The sequence below is a fragment of the Polypterus senegalus genome, chromosome 4, assembly GCF_016835505.1.
Source record: "Polypterus senegalus isolate Bchr_013 chromosome 4, ASM1683550v1, whole genome shotgun sequence".
NCBI lineage: Eukaryota > Metazoa > Chordata > Cladistia > Polypteriformes > Polypteridae > Polypterus > Polypterus senegalus.
In genome coordinates, this window is record NC_053157.1 from 123,008,382 (window position 1) to 123,024,946 (window position 16,565).

General features: G+C 34.0%; 1 protein-coding gene across 9 annotated transcripts in view; it reads right to left on the minus strand.

The window, feature by feature from the left end:
* kiaa1109 (KIAA1109 ortholog) overlaps window positions 1–16,565 on the minus strand; it is a 388,609-nt gene that overhangs the window by 74,879 nt on the left and 297,165 nt on the right. For 7 of the 9 annotated variants that reach the window (XM_039751238.1, XM_039751239.1, XM_039751244.1 and 4 more), the window contains 9 exons: window positions 13,439–13,536; window positions 12,955–13,140; window positions 10,845–11,013; window positions 9,159–9,370; window positions 5,974–6,172; window positions 5,803–5,862; window positions 3,682–3,908; window positions 2,850–3,050; window positions 1,950–2,080 (listed from right to left, as the gene is read on the minus strand). In XM_039751238.1, coding sequence (XP_039607172.1) covers window positions 1,950–2,080; window positions 2,850–3,050; window positions 3,682–3,908; window positions 5,803–5,862; window positions 5,974–6,172; window positions 9,159–9,370; window positions 10,845–11,013; window positions 12,955–13,140; window positions 13,439–13,536 — 1,483 coding nt within the window. The remainder of the gene's footprint in view (window positions 1–1,949; window positions 2,081–2,849; window positions 3,051–3,681; window positions 3,909–5,802; window positions 5,863–5,973; window positions 6,173–9,158; window positions 9,371–10,844; window positions 11,014–12,954; window positions 13,141–13,438; window positions 13,537–16,565) is intronic. The other 2 variants (XM_039751246.1, XM_039751245.1) reach the window with 1 other exon arrangement.

Consider the following 16,565-nt stretch of genomic DNA (forward strand, 5'->3'; position numbering starts at 1 on the left):
ACTGAAGCTAAATTTTCACATTAAATGAAGACCAAGTCTGAGACCATTTTCACACCCGTTCCACCAGAGCTAATACCTGATCACCTTTGCAGTCATTCCAAATACATCATGCTAGAATAAACTTTTCAAGCACAGAGGAAGCAGATTCTCTCCACTTTTTCTTTATTTTTTCTTCTCCATTTATTTTTATTAAGTTATTAATTCATATATTTATTTAATTTTACTAGCTTTAATTTTTACTCTGCTGGCTTAGCTCTGTTTCTCAGGGGTGGGGCTTGATTTGCTTTCAATCTTCTTTTTGTAAAAATTTATTTGTATGGAATGTTGTGTGATTTCAATAAAATCAATAAAATAAAATAAAAAAAAACAAATACATCACATTACAGCTTGCACAACGGAGCTAGGCTGCAGTGAGATGTTTGGAGAGGGACTATACGTTAATGATGTGCAGGCCCAGGCATAGCTATTTCAGATGATGTGGCTGAGATTAGATGTCTGCTGAAGGGGAAGGAGTTGTATCTGTGGGCTACGGCAATGTGTGCTCTTGTGTTCATGTGGTATGGTTCACTCACCTTGCGACAATTAATTTTACTTTATCTTTAAAAAGATACTGAAATATATGGAAATGTTCAGAAATATCAAATATGAAGCTTGAAGAGATAAAGTGTAGGTGAACAGTTTAATTGAAAAGAATTTAATGTAGGAAAATGTCCATTATGGGTTTGTTTTAATGACTAATGTGATTATTACACAATTTTCATGTGTTTCCATGTTATTTGAACAAAAGTGGGGGTCATTTTGGGGGTCAGAGTACAGTTAAAATGTTTTCCCATTTGAATCAATCATAAGTAAATGTTCACATTACAAAAGTTCACACAACAAAGGTTTTTGATGGAACAGATTAGCTTCATAAAGCTGAAACCCATATAGCCGTTTACTTTATTTATATGATTTTTGTTACATTTTACAGTTGTACAGTAATAGTTCACAATACTAGTCTTATACGTTCATTGGCACAATTAGTTTGTTTCTATGTTTTGCATAATTTCATCACAGGATTTTGCAGTTAAAATGTTTAACAGTAGAAATAAAAAACAAATTACTGAAAGGCCTTTTTATTCCTTAATCTAATGTGTTATACTAATGTGAGACTGACATGCCATACTAGGAAAAAGCCTTTATACTTCTTGTTCAACTATTGTTTTAGGGAAAATAGAAAGATCTAAGACTGTTAACATTGCATTTGAGTAAGTTGCTACATTCACTTGATTTTTCATTTGTGGAGTATTAACATGTTGTCAAGTTAAATTAAAAAATTAATTGTGAAAAACACAGCACTTTCACTGCAATTTACTGGATTTTATTGATTTTGGTTGTTGTCTTTTTGTTTTATTCATGTTTTGGTTTTGAACTTTCTTGTAAAAAACTCTCAAATTATTAAGAAACTTTGTTTATGTAATTCTGGGCCATACGTTTTCACCATTCCTCTCTTCCTTTTTTAAAATAGGTTTTGGCTCTTTCTGGTTTATGCCAACCACAAAGTCTGATTTTTGTATTTAGGGGACAGGCATATCTTGTGTTTTTTGAAGCCTATAAGATGTTTCCAGGCTTCACTGGAGCCTTGAGTCTGTTTTGGAGTTTTTTGGACCTTTGCAAACATAACATTCTGGAATAAAGAGGTTAAGGTTAAACAGCAGCATCGCAGAAACAAAAAAGGTACCTAGACACCTAAATTCAGGTTCAGAATCCGTAAAGTAAATGAATACAATATTAAAAAATACTAATCCGATACACTAAATGTGGAATGCTAACTAAAACTGCTGAATATGCCCAACATACAGTAAACTAAGCTGACAGCCATGGTATTCTAAAAGAAGGACACACACCTGTGTGTTAATTAATTAATATAACAGCATTCATCAAGGATTATTGGGGTAGGGGGAACTTACTTCAGGTCATCAATAACTTTTGCCTGTTCATTTAGTTCTCGAATGTCCACTAGACGCTTAGGAAATTTTCTTGTACGGCCCTCATTTATTTGGCTTCCACCTGCTACTTGACGTCTATGATCAGCAGGTTCCTGTGTAAACCATTATTATAATCAATAGTCAAAAACGTGAATTTTAGATCACGTGATGTTACATTTTAATCAGAAGTAAACAAGGATTATTATATAGAAAACAAACCTTCACCCACAAAGACCATAGAAAATGCATTTAAATGTCCAGAGTAAGCATAGCTAATAGAAATAATTGGCTTAAGTCATTTCTAAAAATTTTGATAGAATAAATGTAAAAACACTGAGCAAGAGCATGATCTTAACAACATACTTCAGAAAAGAAAAAAAAATCAATTATGTGAATTAGCCCAACTAAGAATTTCTCATAGAAAGTAAAAAGTGAAAAATATAGTAATTGCAACCCCAAATGAAGGCAGAAATAGGTTTGAACAAATACTTCTTGAGTCCCCCATACAAGAAATTCAGAATCATTCATTTAATGCATAGAAAAGTCCCAAATCCAAAAACAGCACTTGCTATTCTCCAAATGAAAAGCTGTCACAGCATTTTAATTTTGGAGTCATTCTGATTTAATTCAAAGTCTAGTATGATCCAAAATACAATCATAAATTTATATTTCACTGAAACTGACTGGAGAACAGAAAATGCTTAATGTCCAACAGTAACCGACCACGTTAATTTTTTTCTAGTTTCACTTCACAATCTAGAGAGATTGGTGTCTTGATATTCAGTGGCATGATAGAAGAAACGATCAAATGAAGAGAGAAGACCTGGCCCTCTTGATTTAGGCTTCAACTCATTGTTTTGCATGCAAAACTGCAGTACGTACACATCCCCATGACTGAGGTCTAGATGATTTGATACTGTATCTGCTAGAATGAGAACTCTTGCAAGGTGATGAAAGACAGAGAAAGTCTTCTGGGACTGAGCGTCTCTGACTTTCAGTGCTTAACCCAAGAAGGTGGTTAACAAGACGCTTCCTTAATGAAAGTCTTAAATGTTCTCCAGTGACAGTGGCTTCTTCAGAATTCTAAACAGTAAAGAACTGATCTTAGAAAATATTTTTGTTTCTATTTCATAATCTTTTCTCAAGCAAAATAAAAAAATAAGAATTTTTTGGAAGACACTTGGGGGGGGGTGGATATAAAACTCCATTATAATTAGATTATCAAATATGTTAGAATGAAGGAAAATTAACTGAGTGTATAATAAAATGTTTTATAGGCTATTAATCTTAAAAGTAATAATAAAGTGATAAAAAGATGCACTGTTTCAGATTTCTAAACCTTCAAAATCATCTTGACTACTAAAGAAACAACCCTTGAACACCATTTCTTGAAAAGTATTGGATGACAAATGATATTATCCAACAGGAATTTAAAATCAGTGTGTGATTAATGTTTACACCTTAATAAAAATACAAAAGGATCCGGAACAAAACTAATATTCAAATATTTTTAATGAAAACAGAAGATGTAGTTTCTAAAGTAAGTTTATAATTCAGTAAACTGTATTCTTAAAATTATTTTAAAGAAACAGTTTTTTTGATTACATTCTTCCTGGATATTTTAACAAACCAGCCTTAAAATTGTTACCGTGGCACATTAACTTTATCAAATACATATATGCTGTAAAATGTAAAGAACAAAAAAGGTCCCCACCGTCTGAATTATAGGAGACATACTGACAGGCTCATCTTCATCTGAGATATCAGCAATATTAACAGAGTTTAGATCAGCAATATCATCCACATCTTCTTCTCCAGTCAGGGATGTCAGTGTATTACCAAGAGCATTAAGCCTCTTTCCAATGTTAGGATCCATATGGACATCAATGCCACACATTTTCCACAAGATATTTAAAGTCCATGTGCCTGCACTGCTACTTTCTGTTTCACAAAGAAGGTGCAACACATTACCTCCTAAGCTAATTATAAACATGTATACTAAGAATATACTGTAACACATTCTCAAATAAAATGGAAAAAAATAATAATTTCCATTCTCCAGATTAAACTTGGAAGTAAAACATGAATATATTTTAATTTGTTGCAGTACCAAGTTATTTATCAAAATGCAGTTGCTTCAAGAGTATTAGAACCTTTTCAAATCTCATCTTTCTGAGCTTTGTTTATTAAGGTTACTGTACATGTTACCAAAGTTCCATCACTCAATTAATGTTAATAGCCAATATTTATGAAATAAATAAATGTTTACACATCCTAACTTCACTATCAATATTAACATTTTGACCCATCCTGCTAAAAAAAAAAACAAAAAAAAAAACAAATGCACACATACATACATGCATGCATGCATAAATACATACATACGTGTATGTATGTATGTATGTCTCTTTAAGCAGAACCTTGGCTGATCATCATTATCTCTCTGTCTTTAACTTAAACTGACCAATCACGAAGTCTGCTGTCATTAGTGAAGGTTTCTGATCCTCAAATTGTATCCAGTTTTGACTTTAATGTTTTTGTTATTTCCCCAGTATTTTTTCTCTAGCACAGTGCTCTTTTTTGGCCACTACATCCCAACTTTGCTACCAATGTATCCATTAATCTCAAAACCATCTATTAGATAGAATGATTACCAATATCTTAAGCAGTGATTTTCTTCTTCTTAAAACACCACCAAGTTGCTAGCAATTTCAGCTCATTTAACCAGTACTTGTTCAGAGTATTTACAGTCTCACAGAGATTAGATATGTGTGTATATAAACATCTCAGGAAAGAGGGGTTATATAAAGTATGGTTTAACATTTGAAATAAAATACATCTTATAAGCATTTAGAAAAAAGGCAACATGACTAAATAAGAGTTTTTGACATAGAGCTAACTAAGCATTCCTTTACATATTAATTATTAATGTATACTTATAAATAACATAACAGGTGGTTGCAGTAATACTGATGGTTTACTGTTGATATAAGAGAAACAAAAAAGCATAACACTACTGTAGAAGATAAACCATTGTAAAGTTGCTTCTTTAGATTATTTATAGGCATACAGTTTGCAAGTACTATATTTTAAATTGTATTCACAGTTTTCTGATACATCTGCTGATATTTACTTTTACAACTACAATATTAAGTAATGTTTACAACTAATAGTATGAGGAATTTTTACTGTCCTGTTAAATTATGGCTTCCTACAATTGCACAAGTAGTTCATTAATTAATTAAGCTTGATCTTAATCAAGCAGCAAATATGTTTATTCTGACAGGTTGGAAATACGAATAGCAACATCTTACTGTATGTAACTGACTCAGCAGAAGTGGGTCGGGAAAAGAAATCAAATGAGCAACTCGCAAGAACTTCCTAAAAACTCTGCTAACAGAGTGTTGCCACAGAGCACTTTGAAGGACATCAGCTTTACTCACAAAGTATTTACACTTTAAGCTTGGGATCAGCTTTTTATGTAGGAAGACAACCTTATTATGAAATGTTACGTGGAACTATCCTCTTAAATTGACAGCAAGAAAGATTTCCAGATGAATTAAGGCCACCCAGGGTCACTACTGCCTAATAAACCTAGGAATGTGTGTATAAAAGCTTATGCTAGGACAGGATACTGAGCGAGTTATCACTTCTCACTAGTGCTCTCAACAGTCAAGGTGGAAATTAGGCTGAACAAACACCATTATCTTGATTTTGGTGTGAAGTGGCCTATTAAAGGCACTCTGTTATAGTAGGTTCTCAATTAAATTTCAGTTACATACACAGTAATTAAAAATCTGATAGATTTACTTTTAAAATGATAAAATGTACTTACCAGCTGAAGCCTGCCCTGTAGTTCTAGAACAAACTTCATAAGTGCCATCTGGTACAACACCTGATAGAAGTCAATGAAAATGAATAGTATAACATTATATTGCATGAAATAATTTAAATATCTTCTTTACTTTTTGAGCAAAAAATTTAACTAATAGATTAAAAGACTTACAAGCATTCATCACAATGTCGCCTCTCACTTCTGGCTTCCAGTCATCCCATGTTGTCTCAAAGCCTTCTGCAAATCGTATGCAGAAGTTCTTAAAGTGACCTTTGCTAACAAGAGATTCAGAAGAACAAGCAGTAATCAGAGTACTCTCAATGGTGAGAACCAATGCTGAGCCTGTGTCAAAGTCGATGGTGTGATTAGCCTGGGTGTGAAAAATGACAAAAAGCACAGTAATATAAAATAATGGAAAGTACAGTATAATCATAAATAATGATAGCTACTTGCATGTAAAACAGATTATAAATAACTGTGTGGGCCCACAATACAAAGAAAAACAGATAAAAACTATTTGAAAAGGTACAGAGAGTGAAGAATAGTGAACTTTCAAAAAGTCGATAGTGTTAACTGAATTATGTACATAACACAGAGGTACAATAGCACCAGCACCACCACCAATATACTCGTCACTTTGTGGTATGCGATCTTCCAATCAACTAATACCTTGACCAGAGAAAGCCTGAATTAGATAGAGTCAGGGACTGAATGGATGAAATTTGTGCCAACCGGGTAGGATCCATCAATGCTACACTATTGTTACCAAATGTTACTATACATCTTTCAATTTTCTAAACCTGCTTTGTCTCCTACAATGCTGCAGGAGAATACAGTTTATCTCAGCAGTATCAGACACAACAAAGGATCAGTGCTAGTCTATTGTAAGGGTTACTTCAACACAGATACACACACAACCATCCTGGGCTAGTATAGATAAGTAAACGCACAACATTTAAGAAAGAATGAAGCAATACTGAGGGAAATACCCAGAGAAAATCCTGAATAAAGTTTAGACAATAACTCAGTTATGAATCCATATTACTAGAAGTGTAAGGCAACACCATTCATCAACCACTGCATCGCTTAAAAGATTAAAAAGCGTTGGTGCACAGCCATTTTAAGATCTCAAAACAGATGTTCAATCGGATTCAAGTCTGGGCTCTGGCTGGGCCACTCAAGGACATTCACAGAGTTGTCCTGAAGCCACTCCTTTGATATCTTGGCTGTGTGCTTAGGGTCGTTGTGCTGCTGAACAATGAACCGTCGTCCCAGTCTGAGGTCAAGAGTGCTCTGGAGTAGGTTTTCATCCAGGATGTCTCTGTACATTGCTGCAGTCATCTTTCCCTTTATCCTGACTAGTCTCCCAGTTCCTGCCACTGAAAAACATCCCCACAGTATGATGCTGCCACCACCATGCTTCACAGTAGGGATGGTATTGGCCTGGTGATGAATTTTGTTTCTCATGGTCTGAGAGTCCTTCAGGTGCCTTTTGGCAAACTCCAGGCGGGCTGCAATGTGCCTTTAACTAAGGAGTGGCTTCCGTCTGGCCACTCTACTATACAGGCCTGATTGCTGCAGAGATGGTTGTCCTTCTGGAAGGTTCTCCTCTCTCCACAGAGGACCTCTGGAGCTCTGACAGAGTGACCATCGGGATCTTGGTCACCTCCCTGACTAAGGCCCTTCTCCCCCGATCGCTCAGTTTAGATGGCCGGCCAGCTCTATTAACACTAGAATTACCAGAGCCTACGAAAAAACTCGTAATTCCGTCCCACCTTAAACTGCTTCTTAAATCCCTTCACACCTCTCCGCCAGCGTCCTTTGTTCTCTAAATGTGCTGATAAAGAGAAGCTAGGAGCAGCCGGCTATTCCATCCCCCACCAATTTAGAACGTGCACGAACTTCTCTCAGCTCATGCCTTGATTGAGTATCTGGGAGTGAAGTGGAGTTTTAGAGTGAAATAATAGATCGTTGTTTGGAACACACGCATTTCATGTCTGTTCCGTTTCTACAGTAATCTGTGTCAACACATTGTTAAAACAGAAACTTTTTTTATATTCTAGTAGTAGATGACAAAATGTAGGCATAAACTATATAATGTATGAAGCCTGAAGTCCAAATAGCAAAGAAACATTTTCACAAGAATAACACAATTGCACTTTTATTCAAACATATAACTGCAGAAAGAAAAAGCCGCCTTAACATGCGACATTGACACCAGTTTACTATAACTGACTCCGTGGTTCAATAGATACAGCCCCGCTTTGGAATCAAGGGGTCACGGGTTCAATCCTGCGCCCCTCCCTTTTGAGAAGTAAACTGTTCTTAGTCTTATTGTTTTAGAATAAAAACATACATTTGATTTCAGTCTGTAACAGCCGGTGCAATTTATGATCTTTGTAAAGGTTAGCTTTTTTTTTTTTTTATTCACTTTTCACTCTCTCAGTCGCGTTCAGAATCAATCCATACAACCCCATCTGACACGGCTGTTTTCACTAAAGACGCGCTATAGCTCTGCAGTGTAATGATTTTATTTGAAGTTTTTATGTCACGTTTATTGTCACAGTTTAAATTGTGCTTATTTTAAAATCTACATATATATGTTTGGCATCATTCTTTTCAGAATTTATCGAACTTTAATGTGATGTTGTTAGATTTTCAGATTTTCATTTCATTTTTGTATTACCATTGAGGAGAGGGTTCTGGAGGAGCGACCGCATCTCCTTGGGGTGCATTCAGCCCCCCTCTTCACAACGTGAGTGGCAGAGATGCGAAGTGGCTGGCATGTAGTGTAGGCCTGGGGGGTTGGCAAATGAAGGGAGAAGGGGGCGAACCCCCTATTTAACCAAATAAAGTTATCACCAAAACATAATTAACAGCTTGATGGATTAAATGATGTTCTCAAATTTGTAAAAAGTACTCTATTTTAATGTTCTATTTTATATGAAATAAAGACTGATCACAACAACATCAGATAATACATCAATTATACAGAATCTGTTAGCCAGGTAAAGCTTCAAATATGCCTGCCCTCTTATCCTCTTAATTTTCTATTCCTGCAAGGTCTTCATTTTCATCTGCTTTGCAGTCTTTGTGCAATTCTTTTTTTTTTGTTGATTTTTCTTTCAGATCTTTTTCTATCATATTTGTTTCTCCTCAGTTATGACCCTAGTTTTATAAAAGTGTTGTTAATATGAACACAAAAAATATTAATGCATTTATTTCCAAATGGAAATCCAACATGGTAGGATAGGTAGCTCAGAAATAAAAAAAAAAAAAAAAAAAAACAAAAGAGTCTCCTCCCATGATACAGACTTCATCTATATTAAAAATGGACTTGAAAAAGCATTTCATACCTGAGGGGTGCTTGTGATAGGCAAACAGATTCCTAAGTCATCTACAGTGAGTTGGAGAAAAAGCGTACTGAAAGCCTGAGCAGATGTTTGTTGGATTCCTGGTAATTTATCCACCACCTCCTTGGTAGCCATGTGAATGTCCTTATTTAAAGCCATTCTCTGTTCATTCCAATTGTCATATGCAGCTTTGTAGTTCAGCCAAAAAAGCACAGCTTAAAATAAAACATAAATTATTATTAGGCAAATCACTGTTGGCAATCATAATAAAGAAAAATATAAAGCTGATTTAATCAAATAAGCTAGGTGGCGATACTAAACCAATATGTATCATACTCTGTGCTTTAAAACCTGATTGACACTTATTTCAGGAAAATATACCCATGAATGTGAAAACTACCACACAAATATTTAATGTAAAACAGACACTGTTAAAATAAAATAGATATGTATCAATACTATTTTATTACATGCAGGGCTGTGGAGTCGGAGTTGAGGAGTTAAAGTCAGAGACAATTTTGTTTACCTGGAATCGGAGTCAGCAAAAATATATCTACTCCAACTCCTAATATATTTAAATTGTATTGAAAAAAAAATACAGCAAGTTCAAATGTCCCATTTCACAAACAATAGTCATAATTAAGTACTTCTCTGATGTAAGAATAAAGCCCAGTGCATAGTTGTGTTACTGCTAGTGTGAAGTTCAGCTTAGCTATTATACAACTTGACATTCACAATCTGGATTATGGTACATTACAAAAAGTGTTTTCATTTTATTTCAGATATAATGTATTTAACAAGTTAATTTGAGTGTAAACAAGTGTAATGATGTAGGTGGAGGTGTATGCTATGGCCTGATGTGTGTTCAGGGGTTCTTGTCTTTTGTTTAAACTGGCCAATACGGTAGAGAGTCAGCTTCCTAGCCAGTAGTTCTGTGGTTAAATGACGTGCATGTTGCCTTCCTTCAATCAACATGGAAAATACATTAGCATATTAAATACTGAGGAGTCAGAAGTACCGGAAACTAAGGAATCGGACTTGAAGGATTTATCTACCAACTCCACAGCTCTGATTACATGAGTGCTGTGCTTTATTTTTCAACTTGTATTTGTATACTCTATAAAGTTTAATAATAGTAGGTAGGCACTTCAGTGAACTAAAGAAACAAATGTTTTTTTTACAGACCAGCAGAATAGCATGCACATTTGAAAAACAAAGTAAAATGGAGCCAAATACTCATCCAACAAATTCATAAAATTATTATTTACAAATAAAGTACATTAGAGAGATTCTGAAACACTAAAACTACTATAGCTATATAAATATAAAAATATATATCCATATTACATACTGACACAAGAAAAAATAAAATTGAGAAAACAACTAACATAATCAAAATATGGTGACTATGCTAGGTCTGGTAAAGTAAATCCAGACTTTTATAATAAAAAAAAAATATTTTCAAATGTATCAAGAAGGCAGACAGCAGCACCAAAAAAGTTAAGCTATCAGATAAAAGATGATACAAGTTAAACATAAATGTGTTCAAATTTAAAATCTTTAAACATATTTATTATATATAATTACATTGCAAGTCTTCTATTTTAGAAACTGTATTTGGGATTTATAAATTATTTTCTTCTCTTATTTGAACTTGTATTTTTCCCTTTCAGTTTCACTTGTACTTACCTCTGTCAAAAGCCACAGGCTGTGCATAGACAATTGGTCTGTTAAGCGTGATAAGCACAGCTTCCTTATCAGATGAGCCACTTATTTCTTCTTGAAGTGCATTTCTGAGGCCGATTATTGTTTTGAAGTAGGCAACCTGATGGAAGTCTGACCCAGCTTCCTCATACACCTAACATTTGAAAAAGACAATAAAGAGAAAATGTCTTTGTCTACACCAACATAAGTTTTCAAAATGTGTAACCAAGAATTAAAAAGATATAAAAACACTATGATTATCACAAAAATAAAGTACTAAGAGTAAACAATACAAGCTGGATTACTTAATGTGATACGAGAGGATCTGTGTGCCAGCTCTCCACTCCCAGAATATCAAATAGGCCCAGTTAAAAGTATACTCAACATGTGCTCCTTCTTTCACTGGCCAGCTCCTTTTTTGACCTGTACATCTTCCTCTCAGCAATTGTGCCTTTGCCTCAAATTTAATGCGGGACTCGAAATGCAACACAACTACACATTGTGGAACATTTAAACATGATTATTCAAAATTCATCCCACTAAGGTGGTTACTTCAGACCAATTTCCAGAATCACTTCTGCAATTAGGTGCTTGTCTACTTTTATTAGAGGGACTCCAGGCTAAAACATCCTCATGTAGCAACTGGTCTGTCAGCATTCCTGAGCTTTTGACTGCCTTTAAAGACCAAGACCAAGACAACCTCTTATCTGCCAAATTTTATAAAAGGACAACACTATGCTGCATCCTTGCACATGTGTGAAAGAATACTGGCCTCCTTTCCAGTGTTGGGTCACCTGTCCTCCACCTCCAACATGATGAAAAAACATGGCTTAATCCTACATTTTCAATGTCTACTATATTTTTATTTTTACTTATATACTGTATAACTTTCACATTTCTGCTCAAATGCCATCACTTTTTTTGTCCAATTTGTAGGCTTTGACATCCATGTTATAAATGTTTGCTAATAGTGTTGAATATTGCATGAAAGAATGCCAGAGGTTAACTTCAGGGTTGTTTTTCATATTTTTTAGTTAAAATAATGTAATATAAAATATAAATAAGGTAACACTTAAATAACTGACTGTAATATTCCCTAAGATAAACTGCAACATATTTAAATTAATAATTAGTGTTTTAGAAGAAGAAAAAAAAAAACAAGCAGTCTACAAAAATTTTCAAATATTTGTGAATGACACACATGTGAAGGTCCACTGTATACATGGTATAAACTGACTAACGTTCATTACCACTGTGATACCACCTTCACAGTGAAGTATGGTGGAAACACTACAGAATTTTGTGAATGTTTTTCAAATATAGGGAATGGATCATTTGTATTAATAGAAAGAAAAATTAATAGAGCCAAATAAGATCAAAACACTTCAGTGGCACATGATCTTAGACTGGGGTAAAGATTTATTATAAACATGAAGACCACCACACACTGTGCCAAACCAATTTTACTGGTAATAATCTTTGTATAAAGAATTTACAGAGACATATCCATGAAGACATTCAGCTATAATTCCTGCTAATGCTGCATCTTCAGAGTATTACCTCTTTAGAAATTAGTAAATACATACTTAGAATTAATATTTAGAATTTCCTTCTGACCAGTTCTAGAAACTGCTTGATACAATTAATTTTTAGTTCAATTTGTGATCTAGATCCTATTTGAACAGCACCCAGTGTAAGGCAAGAACCAACCTTGGACAGAGTGCAGGTCCATTACAGTGCACACTTACACTGATACATTTCACCTCACCAATCAACCTTACATACTCATTGACCTTAAGCAGGAAATACATTGTGGGAACACTGAGAAAAATCTAATCTCCAGATTCTGTCAGGTAGCAATCACTATGTCAACTAGTTGCACTAAATGGTAGCTGAAAAGAAAATACAGTAAAGGTAAACATGACAACAGAAAATTAAAAATATCAAAATCAAAATTTAAATGGATATTCATAAAATGTGTATTTTTTATTTTATCAATTTCTATCAACATTAAAAAATATACTCCCTGATTCAAGCATCAGTTTACATAGTTTTCCAACAATCACAGACGGCACACATTTATGTGGGAACCAACCTGATGCTTCACAATTTGGCCCAAAGCTAGATTCAGATCCACTTGACATTTTCCAAAGAGCTTTAAGTAACTACCTCTGCCAGGCTGAGCTTTACATTGAATTCTGTTGGACAGCTCTAGTTCAATTAAACCTGTCTCGAATCTTACAGCTCTCATAGATGGAGTTGTTGCAGTAACCTGAATACCCTGTGCACAATGAATAAGAACAGGTTATATAAAATGTTTTTTGGAAAACTGACAGCTTAGAACTGTTAACTTTTGCTAGAAGAAACAATTTCAACATTACAAACATAACATGAAACATATTGTTTTGGATTCTATTTAACAATATAATGAAAAAATGGTTAAAGATAATTTCATGCCAGGAAAAAAAGATAGTTAGAAGCAGAACATTTTAACTCTCAAGGCTTCAAAAATCACAGATTACCTCATTCTTTTCTAATTTCAACATGGCATTTCAAACATAACCTTTTCAGTTTTGTACCTTAAACATAAGATTTAGTGAATACAACATAATTTTGGGCTTTTCTCCATCACTTGAAATATCATGCTCATTCCATAAGGGTATTGGCTGCTCCCCTCCTACAAGAAAAAAGGAAGATTTCACTACACAGATCACTCTGTTACTTTATTCTCCTGCAGAATTAAACCATTATGCCTAGATAATTATGTGCATCTTAGTTTGTTAGTAAGAGGCCTTCAATGTTATGCTAGTTTCAACAAAGACTCTATAAATTCACCTGTTCCTAAATAAGGATATTATGCACCAAGTATTGAAAGCTTTTGAGACAATCCAGCAGTCAGGCATTAAAGATGTATAGGTCTGGCCATGTCCCCTATTTGCAGAGCTGACATATATAATAAACTTTTTTCACAAAACCTATCAATTTCTGCACCTGTAATTTTACTACAAACTTTCCACAAGCATAGCAAAAAACATCAAGACTGATCTAAAAATCTCTAGAGTCCATAATATGCATTAACAGTCCGAAAAAAAAAGAAACTCTCCATTTGAAAGTGCACCGATCAACTGACTGAGTCACACTGAGGTCCATTTGCTCCATGCCAATAAAATTCATCACTGGTGGGGGAGGAACAAGGCCAGACATGTTTGCTACTTGCTGGTAGGACTCACCAATTCCCAATATATTCAGATCTCATTTTTAAATAAAATAACTGTATTGCTTTAATCAAAGGATATATTATGAGAAAATAAACTGAAATAAATTATCATTAAAATAAAATAATGATGTTTGATTATAGTGCCAAACAATAAATAAAAACAATAAATGACAGCTAAAAAATGTCTTTTGTGAAAAAAAAAGACTGAGAAAAATGTTTTTTATTTTTGAATTAAGCACCCAAAAATTCATTAAAATCACATGAAATAACCAAAACAATATTTTCAATGTATACCTGTGTTATTAAAGCAGTATTACATTTTGAAATAGTCAAATTCTTTTAGACAGCAGTAAAAGAAATATTTAAACAATTTAAACAAAAAAATGGAAGCAGCAGTTGGAAATATTCAATTGACTCATAGTTAGAATGACCAAGGATATAAGAGTTCCATTAGAGGGTGTATTGACAAAGCCCTTTTTAATATTCTCTTTCTCCCTAACAAGAGGACTCTCGGGCCTATGTCATGCGGGCATAGAACAAAAGGTGCCATAAAATCAATACTAAAAGCAACTTGCTAGATCTTTCCTCACATATTACACATACTGTTTCACTTCTTACTAGACCTGGAAAATCAGCTATGAATGAGGCAGGCATATAAGAATGTTGGACATAATACATTTGCCTTTATAGGTATTTTAACATATTTCTTCAAAAAAGACTCTGTCAGATGAACAGTATATCAAACCATTCCTCACTGCGTTGATGTGTAAGAGTGACAAAAAAGAAAAAAAAAAAAACACATTAACTTCCAAAAACAATATGTGTTGATGTCATTGTTACATCCAGCCAGTAACATATTGAAGGATTACTAGGTTTTTAGGTTAAGGTTCAGCTAATGTGCTCTTTACGGACATTGATATAGCTTTTAACAAACTTAAGAGTATGATAATCAGTTTAACTTTTATTGTTTTACATACAGGTACTTTTTACCTTTAGACAGGGAAACAGCTATAAAGCTGAAATGGTTTGCTTAAGACTAGAATTACCAAAGCCTATGAAAAAAACTCGCAAATACGTCCCACCTTAAATCCTTTCGCACCTCTCCGCCAGCCTCCTTTGTCTTTTAAATGTGTCAATAAGCAGCAAGCAGCCTGCTCTCACACCCCCAAAAAAAATTGTTTTGTTCACTTTTAACATGAGTGTCAATAATTCCCCAGTTCGTTGCTTTAACCGAACATTTTTTCCCATACCTACACATATGCTACATACATATTAATAAAAAATGGACATTTCGGCAGAGCATAAATTGGTAGGAATATAATATTTATTAGGCAGGTAATGTGTAATGAGTACAATTAGTTGATATATGGTGCAGTCCAGAAATCAATGAATAAAATTTAGATGATAAACACCAACTGGCCATCCAACTAATTGTTCATAATACAGGTAAAAAGTGATTCAATTTGAATGTTTGGTTAATATCCATTTTTTGACAGTTCACATTAATTTTGCAAGTTATTTAAATTCAATACAATTGTACACAGAGCCCTAATGTGTACTGCGTTCAGAAAATTAATAAAAAGTAGTACTAAAAAGGCAGAAGTACTGCTTAGATTAAATAGGCTGAAGTCAAACAAATTACCAGGACCAGACAATATTTATCCTCGAATTCTTAAGGAGGTTAACGAGTGCATCTATAAACCCTTGACACGCATTTTAAGGAAATCACTGCGCACTGGGGAAATTCTGAAGGACTGGAAAATGGCAAATATTATTCGGTTATATAAAAAAGGGTAACAAGGCAGATCCAAGCAACTATAGCTCAGCAAGTTTAACATGCATCACAGGTAAATTATTGAAAGGAATTATTAAGGATATAATTGAGAAACAAATGGTAAAAATTGGTGTTTTACTTAACAGTCAACATAGTTCAAAAGAGGGAGGTCATGTAATACTGGTGTACTGGAATTCTATGAGAAAGCAACAAAAGGCTATGATCAAAGTGGAGCATATGATATTATTTATCTTGACTTTCAGAAAGCCTTTGATAAAGTGCCACATGAAAGGTTGTATGACAAGCTGAATTAACTTTTAGAGATAAGTTGTGGAGCTTACTTATGTTATGTTTGTATGCAAAAATTTGTGCTTGAGGAGTACTATTTCCAATAGAAAACAAACAGCAACTGAGCTGTACTGCCTGACAATAGTTGCCCCAAATGCATAGTAAGTCTGTCATTTTACTTTCTTTCGACTTGCATGTTTCATCGATAATGTAATCCAATTGATTTTTAAATGCAAAGATATAATAAAGTTCATATAAAAAAGTGATCTTAAAATAGTGGTGGAGTGTAAATTTCTACACAATTCTAATTCAAGCATTGAAATGCAGGTGATATTCAAGCCTAATTAATCTGCATGGACGTTCGAAAACTGGTCTACATCCAATCTGAAGGAACAACGGAAAGTAGTATTACTAAAAGACACAAATG